The 18743-nt window shown below is 37.7% G+C and overlaps 1 protein-coding gene across 2 annotated transcripts in view; it reads left to right on the top strand.

Moving 5' to 3' along the window:
* The window catches only part of NLK (nemo like kinase), a 157797-nt gene that overhangs the window by 124181 nt on the left and 14873 nt on the right, over positions 1 to 18743 (top strand). For both annotated transcript variants that reach the window (XM_003912533.4, XM_009189932.3), the window contains exons 5-7: positions 1929 to 2014; positions 6816 to 7025; positions 10700 to 10801. In XM_003912533.4, coding sequence (XP_003912582.3) covers positions 1929 to 2014; positions 6816 to 7025; positions 10700 to 10801 — 398 coding nt within the window. The remainder of the gene's footprint in view (positions 1 to 1928; positions 2015 to 6815; positions 7026 to 10699; positions 10802 to 18743) is intronic.

Here is an 18743-nt window from a genome sequence, read left to right on the forward strand (position 1 = left end):
GACTATATCCCCTATGGATGACGTCCGTCCTGCAAGCCAACAGTAGGTGGGCCTGTCTGAGTATTGGCTGGCATACCTGAAGCCAACTCCAGAGAAACAAAATGACCCTTAAAACCAAAGTAGATTGGGAAGACCAATAAACAGAGCCAGCTAAATAACTCTAGACTGGCTCATTAAAGAGCACGTACTTGACTGAGAAAGGATTTGGGCCAACATTATTGACACTTCTGGCCATCAAGTATGTCCATGAGAATTTTGCCTAAAACAGCTTTCTTACCTAGTAAGTAAAATACTTCCCCCCACACCCGCCCCAGAATTCATAGAATTAAGAGATTCTTTACAGCGATTGAAAAATAAATGCCAAAAGGATGAAAATACATAAGCTTTTTTTTTTTTTTTTTTTTCCCCAGACAGAGTCTCACTGTGTCGCCCAGGCTGGAGTGCAGTGGCACAATCTCGGCTCACTGTAAGCTTTGCCTCCCAGGTTCACGCCATTCTTCTGCCTCAGCCTCCCAAGTAGCTGGGACTACAGACGCCTGCCACCATGCCCAGCTAGTTTTTTTGTATTTTCAGTAGAGATGGGGTTTCACCATATTAGCCAGGATGGTCTTGATCTCCTGAGCCTCGTGATCCGCTTACCTTAGCCTCCCAAAGGTCTGGGATTACAGACGTGAGCCACTGCACCTGGCCACATAAGCAATATTAAAACTAAAAAGCTCACCTCCAGGCCAGGCGTGGTGATTCATGCCTGTAATCACAGCACTTTGGGATGCTGAGGCAGGCAGATCATCTGAGGTCAGAAATTCAAGACCAGCCTGGCCAACATGGCAAAACTACACTCTACTTTAAACAAATACAAAACTTAGCCGGGCATGGTGGCGCTCGCCTGTAGTCTCAGCTACTTGGGAGGCTGAGGCAGGAGAATCAAGTGAACCTGGGAGATGGAGGCTGCAGTGAGCTGAGATCGTGTCACTGTACTCCAGCCTGAGCGACACAGTGAGACTCCGTCTCAAAAAAACTAAAAATGTTCACCTCCAATAGATTTGTTCATATTCTGTGGTAGGGGAAAATGGGGAAGATATTGGCTCTTTTTGTACTTGTGAAAAATGTGATTTGCTACATTTTATCCAAAAAAGACTCAGCCCATTAGCCGGATATGGTGGTACATGCCCATAGTTCCCGCTTCTCAGGAGCCTGAGGTGGGAGCATGGCTTGAGCCAGGAAAGTTGAGGTTTCAGTGAGCTGTGATCATACCACCACACTCCTGCCTAGGTTACAGAGTAAGACCCTGTCTCAAATTAAAAAAAAAAAAAAAAGAAAGAAAAGAAAAGGAAAAACGCACACAATAAGGACTCAACGTTGAGGCTGGGACCTTTAGCAGTACTGAATGAAGGCACTGGTCTTCTAAGATGTCAGAAATATTTTTAAAGTGGTTCATTACCCTCCTGATTCTGAGTGGTAAAGAATACTACTGACAGTGTGGGCAAGTTCCTGAATTTTGTCTTACCAGTGAAACACTTGTCCTGGGAAAGACTCCATGTGGGTTAACGGAAACTGTTTTGTTGGAGAAGGCTCCGAGTTGCAGGTTAAGAGTATCAATAACAGCAGTCCAATAGCCACACTGACTAGCAATCTAAGGTTATTAATATGGTCTTAACTCGAGTGCCTAAGAAGCTTATCTGTATTTAAACCTACATAATTGTTGAAATTATAGACATTATCTCTACACTTTGCAAACCTTTGGTGACATTTTTACTGTAGCAAAATTATGGTATTTTGAGGTGAGACTAGCTTTTAATAATGTTCGTTATGCAGTTATTTAGGGAACAATTTTAAATCCTCTACTGTTTTCTTCCAAGGTTTTTAAAAAATTATTGGTTGAGTAAAAGGAATTAAATATCTGCAATTAAATCTGTTTGTTATTTCAGGTTTGAAATATCTCCATTCAGCTGGCATTTTACATCGAGACATTAAGCCAGGGAATCTCCTTGTGAACAGCAACTGTGTTCTAAAGGTAGCTTTTCAGTTTATTTAAATACCTGAGAAAAATCAGAATGTCAAGGCAGGTTAAAGAACAACATATTTTTGTGAAAGAAATAAGTTCATTTCCATTACTTTACCAAAAGTTAACCCAGTTTTCTCCATATCACTACTCATAGCCATAGTAATAATTTGTAGTCCTGCCTCATGTTCTTTTCATGATAGTTTGCCTATGTTTTAGAAACTCTGAAATTGGAATTACAGTGTAGCTAGAAAGAATAGAGAAGGTGACTCCTTTACAGATTGTTCCATTATTAAAAGAAGCACATATCAGAAGAAATATTAGAACAGCAAGCATCTGTTTATATAAGAGAATGAAGTGTGACTTTTAGGAAGACCATCTACATTTTTACACAGCTAACATTTCTATATGCTGTTTGACCAAGGTAGCAAAGTCAGAAGTAGAAACATATTTAAAAGTGATAGTGCTGGCCAGACACGGTGGCTCATGCCTTATAATTCCAGCATTTTGGGAGGCTGAGGCGGGCAGATTGCTTGAGCCCGGCAGTTCATGACCAGCCTAGGCAAACAAAACCCCATCTCAATAAAAAATACAAAAATTAGCCAGGTATAGTCATGCATGCCTGTAGTCCCAGCTACTCAGAAGGTTGAGACAGGAGGATCGCCTGAGCCCAGAGCATCAAGGCTGCAGTGAATTGTGATCATACCACTGCACTCCAGCCTAGGTGACAGAGTGAGACCCTGTCTCCAAAAAAAAAAAAAGAAGTGAAAATGCCAAACCAGAAAAGGGTAATAGGCACCTATTCAATGTATTTCCATAATGTATAGTAGCCAATTCTTAATTATTCCTCTGAAGTGGAATTGGTTACAGAATTATATTTAGTAGTTCCAAAATTTCAAGTCATCAGTTTCAGTTTTACTTCTCTTCCCTAGTACAGCCATTTCTTTCATTTGAAAAGGGGCTTGCAAATAGCAAAGTCCACATATTTGTATTTCCCTACCTCTAATACAGATGTGTATTGGCAGAACTCTTGAATAGAGAGAGGTCCACTATATTTTTCCTCATAATAGAAATTGGAAATAAGGGCCTTTAACTGCTATATTTGAGAAGAAAAATAAGTTTTTAAAATGTTACCCACTTTAAAAATAATCAAGACTATCATTATTACTTAGGTTGCTGGTGGTTAAACTAAGTAATAAAACCAAATGTATAAATAAAATTCATTTTTTATTTTAAATGATATCTCTGAACTGTAGGTCAGTTCTCTTGAAAAGCTGGTGGATGATACTGCTTATGAATGAAAGTTCTCCCTTTGTTATAGCCTTGAAGAGCCTTCACCCTTATTTTAGCTCTAGAAAGACGAAAACCTATTTTTCATATTTTCCCTAAAAATAGCTGATGTTGTAATTCAGTCTTTTGTTTCCACAGAGAAGTTAATTGCCCCCAAAATCTAAAGTATTTCTTCTATAGGTTATTGAGTTTTTCCTGCCACCTTTTCACTTTTTAAAGAGAACTTGCAACTTATCCCCATAATTGTTTTTATTTAAAAAAAAAAATTTAAACCTTAAAGTTAGAAATTTTTTTGTCCTATTCATACCTAATCAATCTTATGACCGTTTAAGCCAATTTCTTCTTCTTTTGGTTTTTGATTGGAAGACTTCACACAGGATTTTGTGCAAGACCTGTCATGTTTGATGCCATTAACTGCTTGAAGTTCATTTTCCAAATTGTCTGTTATGGTTTTATAATGTCGGACGGTATGAATGGGCAACTAAAGGAAAATGCCATTCATGAATACACAACACACAAATCAGAACAAACCAATTTTGCTCCACTCCTTTGACTCATCTTACAGGCCTACTTTTAAAAAGCCAGAATAGAGTGCTAGACTACAGACGCTAGTTCTTTCTTCTCAAACATACAAATACATTGAAGATCATTATAACAAAATCGTTTTTAAAAATCGGTATCCTTCCATATTGTGAATGTGTTTTGTTTCCTATTAAGCACAAGATGGATAATTTTGCTGGAATTTTTTTAGTTATCTGATCATGTTAGCTTCCTATTTTGGACTCAGGTTGTCTTCCAGATAAGTTACTAAAAATGACAAATCATACTGATGTTTTTAATAAGGAATTTGCTTTATAACAGAAGTCATTTTTTGTTGGATGGGTGGTTGGTTGGTTTTTTTCATATACGAGAAAAAATTGTGTTCTTTCCTTTTGTCGGTTTAGTTTTTTAAAATACCCTCAAGAGTCATGGCCAAGTAATAGAGTTTTAAAAATATTATATGTTATTTTGGCCGGGCGCAGTGGCTCACGCCTGTAATCCCAACACTGGAAGGCCGAGGTGGGCGGATTACTTGAGGCCAGGAATTTGAGACAAGCCTGGCCAACATGGCAAAAACCTGTCTCTACTAAAAATATAAAAATTAGCCAGGCGTGGTGGCGCGTGCCTCTAGTCCCAGCTGCTCAGGAGGCTGAGGCACGAGAATCGCTTGAACCTGAGAGGCAGGAGTTGCAGTGAGCCGAGATCGTGTCAGTGCACTTCAGTCCGGATGACAGAGTGAGACTGTCTCAAAAAAATATATATGTATATGTTGTTTGAACATATTTGATGAACTTGGGCTTTTGTTGTTATGTTATATGGTTTATCTGTATAGTATGGAAAATTTTCCTGCATTCTTAAGTTGTTAAGATGGTGGCTTCATACTGACTCATTCCTACATACACATCTGAATTCATTTGATGTAACCAGACATAGTAGATTCAAATCAGAAAGAGGGGATTGCCAAAAATTGGGGAGTAAACTTTGTTTTCTTTAGAACGGAGTTTTCAGATTTTCTTTTTAAGCTGCCAGAACTCTTTTTCAAATAAAATCTCATATGGGGACTTCAATTTAGAAAACAGATTTAAAATCGTATTTTATCACTTGCAATATTGTGACTTGTAAAGTTAATCAGTGAGAACACTGGAGTTTAGATGGCCATTACTATCTGATCTCATCCTCAGTGCTCCTAGTTGTTGTGTTTTGATTGCCCCATATCAAGAAAATTTTAATTCCTAAAGATAAGCAGTAGTTGCTGGTGGTGGCACTGCTGCTGTTTATTAATAGCTCACCTTGTAACCCTCAGCATACTTTTCAGTTGAGCAGAAATAGCAAGAAAAGATTTATTTCTAAGTTTGTATAGAAGTTAACCAGTTTTTGTTACTTATTACTGTATCTCCAGACTCTAACATACCATCTGTAATATAACAAGTACTAACTTAAATATGTATGGCATGAAGAAATGAATGAACCCAGTAGCATTAGTATTCTACAGTGTACTACGTTTTAACGTATTTATACATTTGAGTGTGAATTTGTATTTTAAATAGATAAGTACATGTGAAGTTTGGATATAATATTTATGGAATGCCTAAAGTCAGAACTAGATTCCACTGAAGTCAGTTTGAAACCCATTGCTTTAAAGAAATTTATATATATTTCATAAAGACGACAGGCATAGTCTCCGCTAAGGAGCCTTCAAGATACACCCCTTTGTCTTATGATATCTTTGTCTATAAACTAGTCTTGAAAGTAGTTGGTTTTGTCATGGTTTTTAAATTTTTTTTAAAGATAGGGTCTCAATCTCACTCTGTCTCCCAGGCTGGAGTGTGGTGGCACAGTAATAGCTCACTGTAGTCTCAAACTCCTGGGCTCATGCAGTCCTCCCACCTCAGCCTCCAGAATAGCTGGGACTACAAGTGCACACCACCACGCCCAGCTATTTTTTTTTTAAATTGTTTTGTAGAGTTGAGATCTTGCTATGTTGTCCAGCCTGGTCTTAAACTCCTGATCTCTCAAGCAGTCTTCTCACCTCAGCCTCCCAATCCCTGGGGTTACAGGCATGAGCCACTGTGCCTGGCCAACAGTTGGTCTCTAAATCAAACCTAGAAGTATGCAATTGGCCAGGTGCAGTAGCTCACGCATGTAATCCCAGCACTTTGGGAGGCTGAGGCAAGCAGATTGCTTGAACTCAGGAGTTCAGGACCAGCCTGGACAACATGGCAAAACCTCATCCCTACAAAAAAAAAAAAAACACAAAAATTAGCCGGGCGTGGTAGCATGTGCCTGTAGTCCCAGCTACTCAGGAGGCTGAGGTGGGAGGAGCCTCAGATCGATCACGCCACTGCACTCCAGCCAGTGAGACAGAGTGAGACCCTGTCTAAAAATAAATAAAGTCGTTTATGTTCACCTAGTTTTTTTGCTTTGATTATCAACTGAAAACAGACATGTTTTTATTAATAAAGATGAGAAGAATATTTTTAAGAAAATGATGTAAGTTTGAGACTTTTTTCCTCTCTAACCAAATAAAACCAGATTGTATATTGACATAAATATACTATACCTGTATCATTAAAAGTGTTTCAGAGTGGCTGGGTGCAGTGGCTCACGCCTGTAATCCCAGCACTTTGGGAGGCCAAGGCAGGTAGATCACCCGAGATCAAGAGTTTGAGACCAGCCTGGCCAATATGGTTAAACCCCTTCTCTAGTAAATACACACACACACACAAAAAATAGCCGGGCGTGGTGGCGGGCACCTGTAGTCCCAGCTATTTGGGAGGCTGAGGCAAGAGAATCCCTTGAACCCGGGAAGCGGAGGTTGCAGTGAGCTGAGATTGTGCCACTGCCCTCCAGCCTGGGTGACAGGGTAAGACTCCGTCTCAAAAAAAAAGTTTCAAAGTTCAGTGCCCTATCAAGGTTTTGATGTTTTGTTTTACTCTTTCATTTGTATTTGCTTGACAATGTTTTGACTGCCTTTTCTGTTTAGATTTGTGATTTTGGATTGGCCAGAGTGGAAGAATTAGATGAATCCCGTCATATGACTCAGGAAGTTGTTACTCAGTATTACCGGGCTCCGGAAATCCTGATGGGCAGCCGTCATTACAGCAATGCTATTGACATCTGGTCTGTGGGATGTATCTTTGCAGAACTACTAGGACGAAGAATATTGTTTCAGGCACAGAGTCCCATTCAGCAGGTATGATTTCAATTTAAGGCTTTAGTTTCAATTCTATTACAGATTTGAAGGAAAAATCTATCCTGCACATGTGTCTTGGGCTTATTCATTATACTGTCTAATTTGCTTTTAGGAAATTTTGTTCACTTAAAATTTAGAAAGTTATAAAAGTTGAAGATTACAAAGAGATTCATTTTGTAACTCATGAGCCTTTAGAGTGTGTATTGACTTTATTTATTTATTATAATTATTATTTTATTTATTTATTTATTTTTTGAGACAGAGTTTTGCTCTTGTGGCCCAGACTGGAGTCCAATGGTGCCATCTTGGCTCACTGCAACCTCCACCTGCCAGGGTCAAGTGATTCTCCTGCCTCAGCCTCCCAGGTAGCTGAGATTACAGGCGCTGCACCACACCTGGCTAGTTTTTGTATTTTTAGTAGAGACAGGATTTTGCTGTGTTGGCCAGGCTGGTCTCGAACTCCTGACCTCAGGTGATCCACCTGCCTCAGCCTCCCAAAGTGCTGGGATTACAAGCATGAGCCACCGCACCCGGCCTGTTGACATTATTATATGCACTGATGCATAGCCGCGAGCTCTGCTGTGACAATTTGCACAGGCATAATCTTCAGTTGTTAGAAGGCCTCTTTTCCTTCTAAGTGAATGGCTCTGACTTGAAAATGTATTGGTGACTTAATGTACTTACACTTTGTGCTTAGAATGTAAATTTTTATTGTGTTGATTTCTTGAAATCTGAACATTTAGGAAAATTTCTAACTTTTATTATTGGACTAAAATATCTAAATATGGCAGAGAACATCAGGAGATGATTAAAATATAATCTCAGAGAATCCTTTAGAAGCTACTTTGTTAGCTACATGTTACTTTAATTGTCTTTAAAGGTAATTATTCACTACTACACATATTTTCTTGGGATAATTACTAGGTATTTTTATTAATTCGCTTGCATGAAAATAATGTAGTAACCATGAGCTCAGATTGGTGGGTTCAAATCCTAGCTACACCACTTATGTTAAATCTTGAGTAAGTTACTTAACCTCTCTCTTCCTTTTTTTTTTTTCTTCTTCTTTTTTTTTTTTTGTTTTTTGGCCCCTAAAACTGTTCTGAGGATTATTGTACAATGAAGCAGGAAAGCTGAAAATGGGGCCTGGCACATAGTAAGCACTCTGTAAATGTTTGCAATTACAATGGTGGTAGTGTGCCAGGACGCTGGGGATACAGCAGTAAATAAGACAGCGTTGTTCTTAACCTTTGTGAAACTTTCACATGAGACAAAAATAAGTATGCAAATAAATATGATCCCAAGTAATGGAAGTTCCATAAAGAAAAATGTAGCCAGGTTAGGGATAGAGAATGGTGGCAGAGCAGAGCAGGCACTAAAGGATTCTCTGAGGAGATAACATTTCACCCACATAAAATGAGGCAGCAAGATGCTGAAGAAGTTACAAGAAGAGGGACAACCATCATAACAAAGCCCCTGAGGCAGGAACAAGCATGGCATGTTGGAGGGATGGCATGTGATGGAAGACGCTGTAGGAGATGAGGTCAGAAAGTGAGAAAGAACCTGGCCATGATGACATGATAAGGCCTTAAGATTTTATTCCAAGTGTGATAGAAAACGTAAATGAAGGTTTTGACCATAGGAATATTAAGATTTGATTAATGACATTTTAAAAGATCACACTGACTACTGTGTCTTTGTAAATAATTCAGGCACTTGACCAAACAGAATTATTTCTTTTATGCTTTTTCTACAAAGAATTTTTACCTAATAGGTTAGAAACTATATCTGCTTTTATCAACATTTAAATTTTTCTATGCTATACATTCAAACTGTCTTTTTTAAATTTTACATCTTAAAAATTGATTCTGGTGTTAAAAAATTATGTACATATAATATGTAATCTCATGTTGGGTACTGTTGACAATACTCACTTTTCAATTTCTTTAGAAAGTAAAGTTTAACAGACTTAACCTATAAGACTCTCATATCTGGACATAAGCTGTCATAAAATGAATGTGACTACTACCTTGCATACAGAAAAGCTTAAGTAAAAAATAATAATGAGGTATTCAAATCCTATATATGGAACAAGAATCTTGAATTGCTGCTGCAAAAAATATGTGAGGGAAAGTGTGAAGCAACTGGACTGGAGTTCAGATATCTCATTTGCTAGAGAAATACATAGATCTTCAGTTTGGCAGTCTGACATAGCCACTACGGGAGAATTCATGTCTGTCTAATTGTTGGTGTGTGCTGGGGTGAGAAACGAAGATCTAAAATAGGAAAAGGCTCTAACTTCTAATGGAATTCATTATTTCCTGTTGTATTTTCTCTGTATCTTTGAGATTTAATTACCCAATACTAACAGACATCATAAAAGTGTTTCTCATCTATGGAGCTGACCCATTTTAGACAACTTTCTGAATGTTTCAATTTGTTTTTAGAAGCTAGTCATTTCCTTCTGCCTTTAGTGTGGTTATTAGAGATCCAAAAGTATCACCTACGTCCTTTTCCCAAAAAGCTTTGTATAGAGATCTTTACTTCTGTGGAAAGCAAGCTTCTCAAGTTTCTCCATTAACCTGTAGGGTGGTGATGCTGATGGCTACCCCATGGTTTAGATAAATAGTGCTTTATATTCGGCAAGCCCAGAACCAGGAAAAGAAGTGTTCTCTAGGTAAGAATTTCCCATCCTGGAGGAATCCAAATGAAATGTTACTGATAATTAGTTATGAAGTTAGAACAATTGTGACACTACAGAATATTGGTAAGATAGTTTGCTACCCAAAGACTTGTTTGCAAGAAGGCTGTTTTATTGGTCTCTTTTATTGTGTCCAGCTAACTAAATGCGGTCTTATGCAGTGTCATATTTTCTAAGTATCACAGTTTTCTGGCAGTGTAAGAAATTTCTAGCATGACTAGAATGTAAAGGATGTACACTGGCCCAAGCATGGAGAGCTTAGCTTTCATTTCAGGTGTGAATGTTTTCAGGATTTATTAAATCACAGGTGTCCGATTTGTGGATTAGCTCCTTGGTGAGCCCGCATCCATTTGAAGCATCAGAATCCATTCATTAACTGTTTGGAAAGAATAGTCATTAGCCATCAATAGAAGAGGAGTTCAACTCTGCAAAGATCTTAGATGCTATAGTATCAAGAAAACAGGGCAGACAGATGCAGACTCCCAAATTGCTCTAGTCTTAGAATGTCATGCTTATCAAAACATATTTCTATATTTCTATCATATAAATAGGAACTTTTATATAAATAAATAGGAACTTTAATAGGAAAAATAGGAATGGGATATATAGGATAATCCTATATATATTATAAATAATAGGATAAATAGGAATAGGATAAAGAGGAACCTTTAAATAATAAATAGGAATAATAAAATAACAGGAATTATAACAAGATTATTTGTTTTAAATATTAAGAATAACAAATTAACAGGAATATATTTAAATTCCTTTATGTGAGGAATTTGTTATAAATTCCTAGAATTCTTTTTTAATAGGCCAGAAAGTGAAAGTAGGGGCTCCTGTCAGTTAATCTAGAGCTTGTCTTAAGTTTTTTTCCCCCAAATTTGGTCCACATCTCTAAGGCTATGATTTAAGAGTAATGAAAAGTTATTTCCATGAGATTGCTATCTGTCTGTATTTTATTTCCGTATAGTTGGATTTGATCACGGATCTGTTGGGCACACCATCACTGGAAGCAATGAGGACAGCTTGTGAAGGCGCTAAGGCACATATACTCAGGGGTCCTCATAAACAGGTGAGAGGACGGGGGAATATTTTTCTGGTAACTGTTGGGGCAAGATTTCCCTTCCAATAGAATAATCTATTAAGGATTTTTAAGCAAATGTATTATTTGTAGGGTTTTTTTTTTTTAACATCATGGTCCTAAGTAAGAAAATGTTCAATATTTGTCAAACTAAAGAAAATCTCATTCCTAATGTCGTGAGAGAAAGTGCGTATTTTTGTAGCTCCTTTGCTAATAAATTACCCTTGGTTTTGTGTCTCCTGATTTATTGGTGTCTATGAGAAAAATTACCGGAGTTGGAGCTTTGACCTCAATGCCATAACCTACTACATGTATATCAAGATGTCCTTTCCAAATACTGAGCCAAAATACCTGGTATTTCTTATTCCAGCCAGGAATGTGAAGCTGTTGCTATTGCATTCTTGCTACTGACACAGAATCAGGTGTGAATGTTGTTAGAAAAGAAGTATGAAGATAGATTGCCAGATTTGCATTCAGTATTACTTACAACTAGCCAAGTCACTGCTGAGAAAGACAAGATGGTTTTTTATCTCCACCTGTTGATTTAGCAGCAGTTTTTACAAGCACTTCCTAATCTCCTTTGGACAGAACAGCTTAATGATGTGAAGAGTGAGTAAGGGGAATACTTTTCCTAGGAGCAACAATGAAAACAGAACAGATAAGACTTGAATAGGATGACCCAGCAACAAATTTTCCTGAGTTTTGCTTTCTTTTGAATGGGACATTTAGATTATCTGATTGATGGTACCAAATGAGAGTGAATTTGACACTCCTCCTCTCAAACTGTCAGCCGGACATTTACAAAGGGAAGACCTCACCTTCCCTTTGTGGTTCTGTCTTTGTAATTCTAGTGTGACTCCAGAGCTTTTGTTGTCACAGGCATAAAGGGCAATGAGGTAAAGTGTGTTCTCTTCTAAAACCAGCCCAGGCTAGTAAATAGAGATGCATGCTTGTATGTTAAATAGCCCCCGATGGTTACATCTTTCTTTAGTATTTGGTTTAGAACTAGAAAATAATGAGGCCCAACACCCTTAGAAGAGCACAGTAAGTCTTAACCTAGAGAAAGGTTCTATATTATAGAAGGAACTAACAAGATCTATTATGTTCCATTTATTGGCCAGCATCAGGAACATTAAACTAATTTACTAATGCCTCTTGGTAAATGTGTCCTTAGAAGTAGCAAAATAATTGTCCTTTTTCACTGACTTCATTAATTAGTAAATCTTGCCTGGTTCAAGGTAAACAATAATGAAAAGTGAAGAAGATCAGACGCCCTTGTGCTACCCTTCTGTCTCTAGAGGAGTTTTAACTGTTGTTAATGGTTACTAGTTAATTAATCATCTGTGTCAAAGAGTTGCTAAACAGCAACCTGAAGAACAAGATTTCCTGAGGAGTTTCCTGTCTGCTGTCTAGATAGAACGGCTGGAAAATGTAATTTACTGCACCAAAAGTCACTGTGCACTGTTCTGAGCATTCTTGGCAATTGAGTACTTTTTCTGTGAAAATTTAAAAAATCTGTTAGTTGTAAAAACCTAAGGCTTTCCATGAAATAAAAAAAGAGTAAATATATTATTTTGTAAAGCGAAAGAAGAGGAAAGGAAAATCCAAAGTTCCACTATTATTTAACTAGTTAAATAGGTTGAGATGTCTAAACAAATCACTTCTTAGATATTTTGCTATTAATTGGCCTCTTAACATAATCCCTTTGCTTATCACTGACTTTAGTGATGACCTTAAGGGAGTACTGTGGTAGAAGTTAGGGTCAGCCCTTTCCAGTCTTGGTGTCGGAATATTTTGATTTTGAAGAGAAGACTGATGGAGTGAAAACTAGTTAGGAGGCCATTTCTGCTTAAAGGCTAGATGCACTTTACAGAGACTTTAAATTCTTTAAATGGCTTTTATCCACTGCTAGAAGTGGTCTCCTTAGGCAGATGTTCATGGTCTTTTAGCACTAATCCAGCTAGATGTGTATAAAGTTATACCAACCATATATAATTGAATGTAAAAGAACCTAGCATATTGCCTGCTTCTACTTTTCCTTCAGCATGGAAATTGAGTTTTTGATCTATGTTTGCTAGTTGATCTTTATCATCACTGCTCTTAAGATGTCAACAGGTTCTTGAAGTGCTTTACTTAAGCCACCAATCAGATTCTACCTTTTCACTTCCCACTCCCTGCCCACTCACCAACCACGTGATACATACCCTATGCGCCTCTTGTTGGCCTATTAACAGCTGCTTGAAGGTATCGCCATTCATGTTATAGCTATTTACAGCTGAGGTTGGAAGACACCTACACACAAATATATTTGGTATATAGACACCTGGATTTTTTTTTTTACTTTACAAGATTAATTTGGTCTTTGGAATATGCAATATAGCTTATGTTTCTGTACCTCATGACTTTTCTGCAAAATGTATAGGGTTTAGCTTAGTGCTCTGTGCAGATTATGTACTCAGTTTATAACCTCTGGACTGTAGTGATTAAGAGCGTAGTGTCAGCCAGGCGCGGTGGCTCACACTTGTAATCCCAGCACTTTGGGAGGCGGAGGCAGGCGGATCACGAGGTCAGGTGATCAAGACCATCCTGGCTAACGTGGGGAAACCCCATCTCTACTAAAAAAAATACTAAAAAAAAATTAGCCAGGCGTGGTGGCAGGTGCCTGTAATCCCAGCTACTCAGGAGGCTGAGGTAGGAGAATGGCATGAACCTGGGAGGTGGAGCTTGCAGTGAGCCGAGATCATGCTACTGCACTCCAGCCTGGGCAACAGAGCGAGACTCGTCTCAAAAATAAAAATAAAAAATAAAAAAGAGTGTAGTGTCAATCTCGGTTTCACCATGTTGCACATGTTTTGAATGGTGAACTGGGAGTGGTACAGTACGGTTTTCAGACAGATTGAGTATGAATCCTGGCTTTACTAGTACCTCCCTTTGTGACTTAGGCAGATTATTTAACCTCTGTGTATATCAGTTCATTCATTTGTAAAATGGTGATTAAAAATGATTTTACCTCATTAAATTGTTATAATGAGAAAAGAGCTAATGCATGTAAGGAGAGCATAGAATAGTGCCTGGCACATACTAAACATTTAATAAATATTAACCATTAAAGTTATGATTCCAAAATAGCAGATGAAGCTTGTGACTTTTAAAAAATTATACATTATGATCAAGTGGGGTTTATCCCAGTAATGCAAGGATGGTTCACCTACAGAAAATCTATTAATATTTTAAAACAGAAAATCTATTATTTTATAACATCTTAAATGAGAAAAATCATGTTTATCTCAATGTAGAAAAGGCATTTGATAAGGTTCAGTCTTTTTTATGCCTTAATATAAAGGATCTTTACAAAAATCTATAGAAAAATTTGGGGTGAATTTCTTTTAAGCTTACAAACAATACAGAATGAAGTATATAACACTTTACATGAAATAAAAAGGTGTGCACACAGAGCCTCTGGCTTTTAGAAAAGACTCCCAGTAATCCTCAGTGATGCTGCTTAGGCCAATTGGAGGTCTTCATTTGGGGGTCTAACTGGGGCAAATTCTATCTCACTGTATTTATTTTAAATTACTTAATATAGGAATATTAGATTGATGGTGTTTAAACTCATGAAGAATACTTCTAAAAATTCAATACAAGTTTTTGAGTTTGGACTGAGAAAAACTAAGCTTCTTTCAAGTAGTTTTCATTTAAGTAATTACTCAAAGTTAGACATAAATTATTTTTGTTCATAATTTCTAACAATAATTAGAACTTTGCTATGTACTGAACACTTCTTATATACTAGCTCATTAAATTCTCACAATAACACTATAATGTACCATTACTATTCCTTTTTACAGATGGGAAATGGAAGATTAACTGAAGTTAAATAACATGCTTAATGTCATAAGCCAGATCTTAAAATTAGGTTTCCTTAACTCCAAAATATATGTTCTTAGCTAGTATACACTGCCTGGCACTTACGTCTTCACAGCAGATTTATTAAAATTTCATTTGTATATATGCATGTAATCTGTGAGAACATATAAAATAAAAATTTTGCAGCAAGTTAATTATCTGCAACTACCACCCCAATCCCAGTCTCGTCTGGATTAACTTGAGAATATCTTTCTGGACATATATTCACATATTTATATTCATTTATTTACATATATTTGTATAAATAGAATATGAGACTTTTAAAAACATACAAATACAATGGACCCTTAAGCAATGCAGGGGCTGAGGTGCCAACTCCATCCTCCTAACCCCCTGCCTACAGTTGAAAATCCATGTATAAGTTGATTAACACATTTTGTATGTTTATATGTATTACATACTGTATTCTTAAAGTAAGCCAGAGAAAATAAAATGTTAAGAAAAATCATAAGGAAGAGAAAATAAATTGACTGTTTGTAAGTGGATCATCATAAAGGTCTTTATCCTCATTGTCTTCATATTGAGTAGGCTGAGGAGGAAGAGAAAGGAGGGGTTGCGAGACGAAAGTGGTGGAGGAGGTGGAAGGAGAGGCAGACACACTCAATATAACTTTTATTGAAAAAAATTCACATATAAGTGGTCCCATGCAATTCAGACCTGTGTTGTTCAAGGATCAACTGTATACATATACGGAAGGAGAACCTAATTGACTGTCATCTTAAAGTCATAGATTAATGTGTCAAATTAATGTATTTGTGTTGGTTGGTTAATATAAGTGCTTCTATGTGGCATATTTAGTCAATATGCCAGTGAAACTTAGTTTAAACTGGCTTAAGCAAAAAAGGGAACTCTTAAAGGCTCATAACTGAAAAATCTTGAGTACAGCTGACTTCAGGCCCTGTTGGAATTCAGGTTGTGAGATGATCTTCCATGCCAGGAATCTGACTCTCCTCTGCTCTGTTTTCCTGTATTTTGACTTCATTTCCAAACAGGCTTTCCCCATGTGTTTGCAAAGATGGAGCTAGCAGTCCAGGCCTACATTCTATTACCATAACAATTCTTCTGGAAACAGCTTCCCAAATAGCTCCAGAAAAAATCTTTGAAAGACTTTTTATTAGGAATGTGTTTGGCTGTAAGTAGTAGAAAATTATAGTGGTTTAAGAAATAAGAGTACACTTTTTCCTTATATCAAGAGGTTTCCTCCATAGTCTGGAGCTGATAGAGTAGCTCACTTGTGTCAAGGATCCAGCTTTTTTATTTTCTGCCCTGCCATCTTTAGAATGTTGCCTGCATACTATATGGTGACCGGTTACCATATAGCTGTAGCTTGTCCAGAAATCCTGTCAATATTCAAAGCAAGAAAATGGAGGAAAGAAGGTGCATTAGCAGTATCTGTTCCCTTAATCAGGAAAGTAAAAGCTTTCCTAGAAGCCTGCTTAACAAACTCCTGCTCATAATGTCATCGTCCAGAACTGTGTCATATGTGGCCTCCTAGCTGCAAAACAGGCTAAAGTGAGTATTTAGCTTTTCTATTCTATATAATAAAGTCAGATAAGGAAAAGAGGGTTGAGGGTGTATATTGGGTTAGCCATCCCATTTTCTGTCCCTTGTCTGTTTCATGACTGGAGCCAGTCATGGTGCTCAGGGAGGAGGATATCATTTGATTGGCCTGGCCTGGGTCAGGTGCCCATCCTTAGGAGTTGGGAGATTGCAATCAAGCCTAACCAAACGACTTGGTTTGGGAGTGAAAGGGGGTGGTTCCCTAGAAGTCAGGGAATACTGGGCAGAATAAAACACTGTGATGTTTCAAGTTTATTATCTCTCTTCTACAACTCAAAATCTTGAATGAAGGGAAGTATAGCTGCCACAGCCCTTGTATCTATTAAAGAAGATAGTTCTTCAACTGACCTGTTGATAGGATTGAAAAGTCTATTGTCTGCTCTTAGTCCTTTTGTTCTTCTCTTATAATAAGGTTTAGGTCTTCAGTTTTCCTCAGTTTGTTCCCACCTAATTGTGTCAGAAATAGATAACAATATTTTTGCTCAAGTGAAGATAGTCCTGTCTCCTGACAGGAACCATATCTTACATTTAGCAGACTCTAAGGATCTTAGAGAGTTCATTCAGTTCAAACTTATTTTATAGGTGGGGGTTTATGTCACCCCAGAGTGCTTACTATTGTGTACTCACTGTGCATGCTCATTTAATGTTACTGACTGATCATCGCAGCTTCTTTGCTGCCAACTAAGGTCTAAAACTTATATGTAGTTGGATGAAAACTAATAGGAACGTCTGCTCAGGACACTTGCACAGTTCAGCTGACTCTGCTGTAGCAAGCAGCATGCTGCAGTTAGCTTATGATGACTGTGGCATATTGTTTAGGGCCACTCACCCAAGTCCGGAAGCTCATCTTTGCTTCATTTAATTAATCATAGTCATTAATAGAGCACTCTTTATACCCCTTCCTGTCCTCATGATTCAGCACTGGTACCCACTCACTCCCACATTGCTAAGTTACTTATAAACTTGCAGAACAAACAGAAAATGGAGCAGTTTATTTTAAAGGAGAAAATTTAACATGGGTGATTGTTAGAAGAATTGGCAAAAATATTTCCAAATGAGATGTTTAGGGCATTTTTTTTTTCTTTTGAGACAGGGTCTTGCTCTGTCACCCAGACTAGAGTGCATAGCTCATTGCAGCCTCAACTTTCCAGGCTCAAGCAATCTTCATACCCGAGCCTCTCGAATAACTGGGACGACAAGCACATGCCACCCTGCCTAACCTATTTTATTTTATTTTATTTTATTTTATTTTATTTTATTTTATTTTTATTTTTATTTTAAGAGAGAGGGTCTTCTGGCTGGGCATGGTGGCTCATACCTGTAATCCCAGCACTTTGGGAGGCCAAGGCAGGCGAATCAGTTGAGGTCAGGAATTCAAGACCAGCCTGGTCAACATGGTGAAAGCCTGTCTCTACTAAAAATACAAAGAAAATTAGCCAGGCGTGGTGGTGGGCACCTGTAATTCAGCTACTCGGGAGGCGGAGGCAGGAGAATTGCTTGAACCAGAGGTTGCAGTGAGCCAAGATCGTGCCACTGCACTCTAGCCTGGGTGACAGAGTGAGACTCAAAACAAAACAAAAACACAAAAACCAAGAGACAGGATCTCCCTAAGTTGCCTAGTCTTGACTTCCTGGGCTCAAGCAGTTCTCCCACCTTGGCCTCCCAAAGGGTTATGATTACAGGCATGAGCCACCGTGCCCAGTCTAGGGCATATTTCTAAGCATTCTGACTTTTTTTTTTTTTTTTTTTGCTTATTCAGATTGATTCTAATGCATTTAAGAGAAATGTAAACTTCTTGTTTGTTGCTGATTTCCTGGCCCAAATGGTTTTAACCTAATGGCTGGTGAGTTAGAGGGAAGAATGTGAACTTAGAAATGCAGTATCTGTAGCACTTCATCTTTCCTGTGGAGCCAGTGCTAGAAACTAAAATTTTAATGGTTGTCTTTCTGAAGAAGCATTGGTATGAATAAACTGACACAGAAAAGGAGAAAGTATGTAATATGACTGTTCTAGGCTGAAATTATGCTTTTATGTTTATTGTATTTGTTGGGGTGTGCTTCTATAAAGAAAGGTGAAATTTGGTGGAGGGAGAAATTTAAAATTTCAGGTAGCCTTAACATCCACTAATTTTATTTTCTCTAGCCACTCATTCCATACCCAGTTGTCTTCAAGTCTTAAAAATTCTGCCTTTTAATTTGTTCTCTATCCCCATTCACTGGTATATAGAACTACTTATTTGCCTGTCTTCCTTGCCCACCACAGGAGTCTTTTTCATCTTCATTACTTCAATAACTAACCCAGGCCCTGACATTGGATAGTTTCTAAATGAGTATCAATGATATTAGGAGGTAAGGATGTGTGTACTGGTGCAGTTTAACAGATAAGAAAGCCAAAGCCTGAGTGACTTACCGAAGTCTAGTAATGGCAAGGATAGGATTCAAACTCA

This window comes from Papio anubis, chromosome 17 (genome assembly GCF_008728515.1).
Source record: "Papio anubis isolate 15944 chromosome 17, Panubis1.0, whole genome shotgun sequence".
Classification (NCBI taxonomy): Eukaryota; Metazoa; Chordata; class Mammalia; order Primates; family Cercopithecidae; genus Papio; species Papio anubis.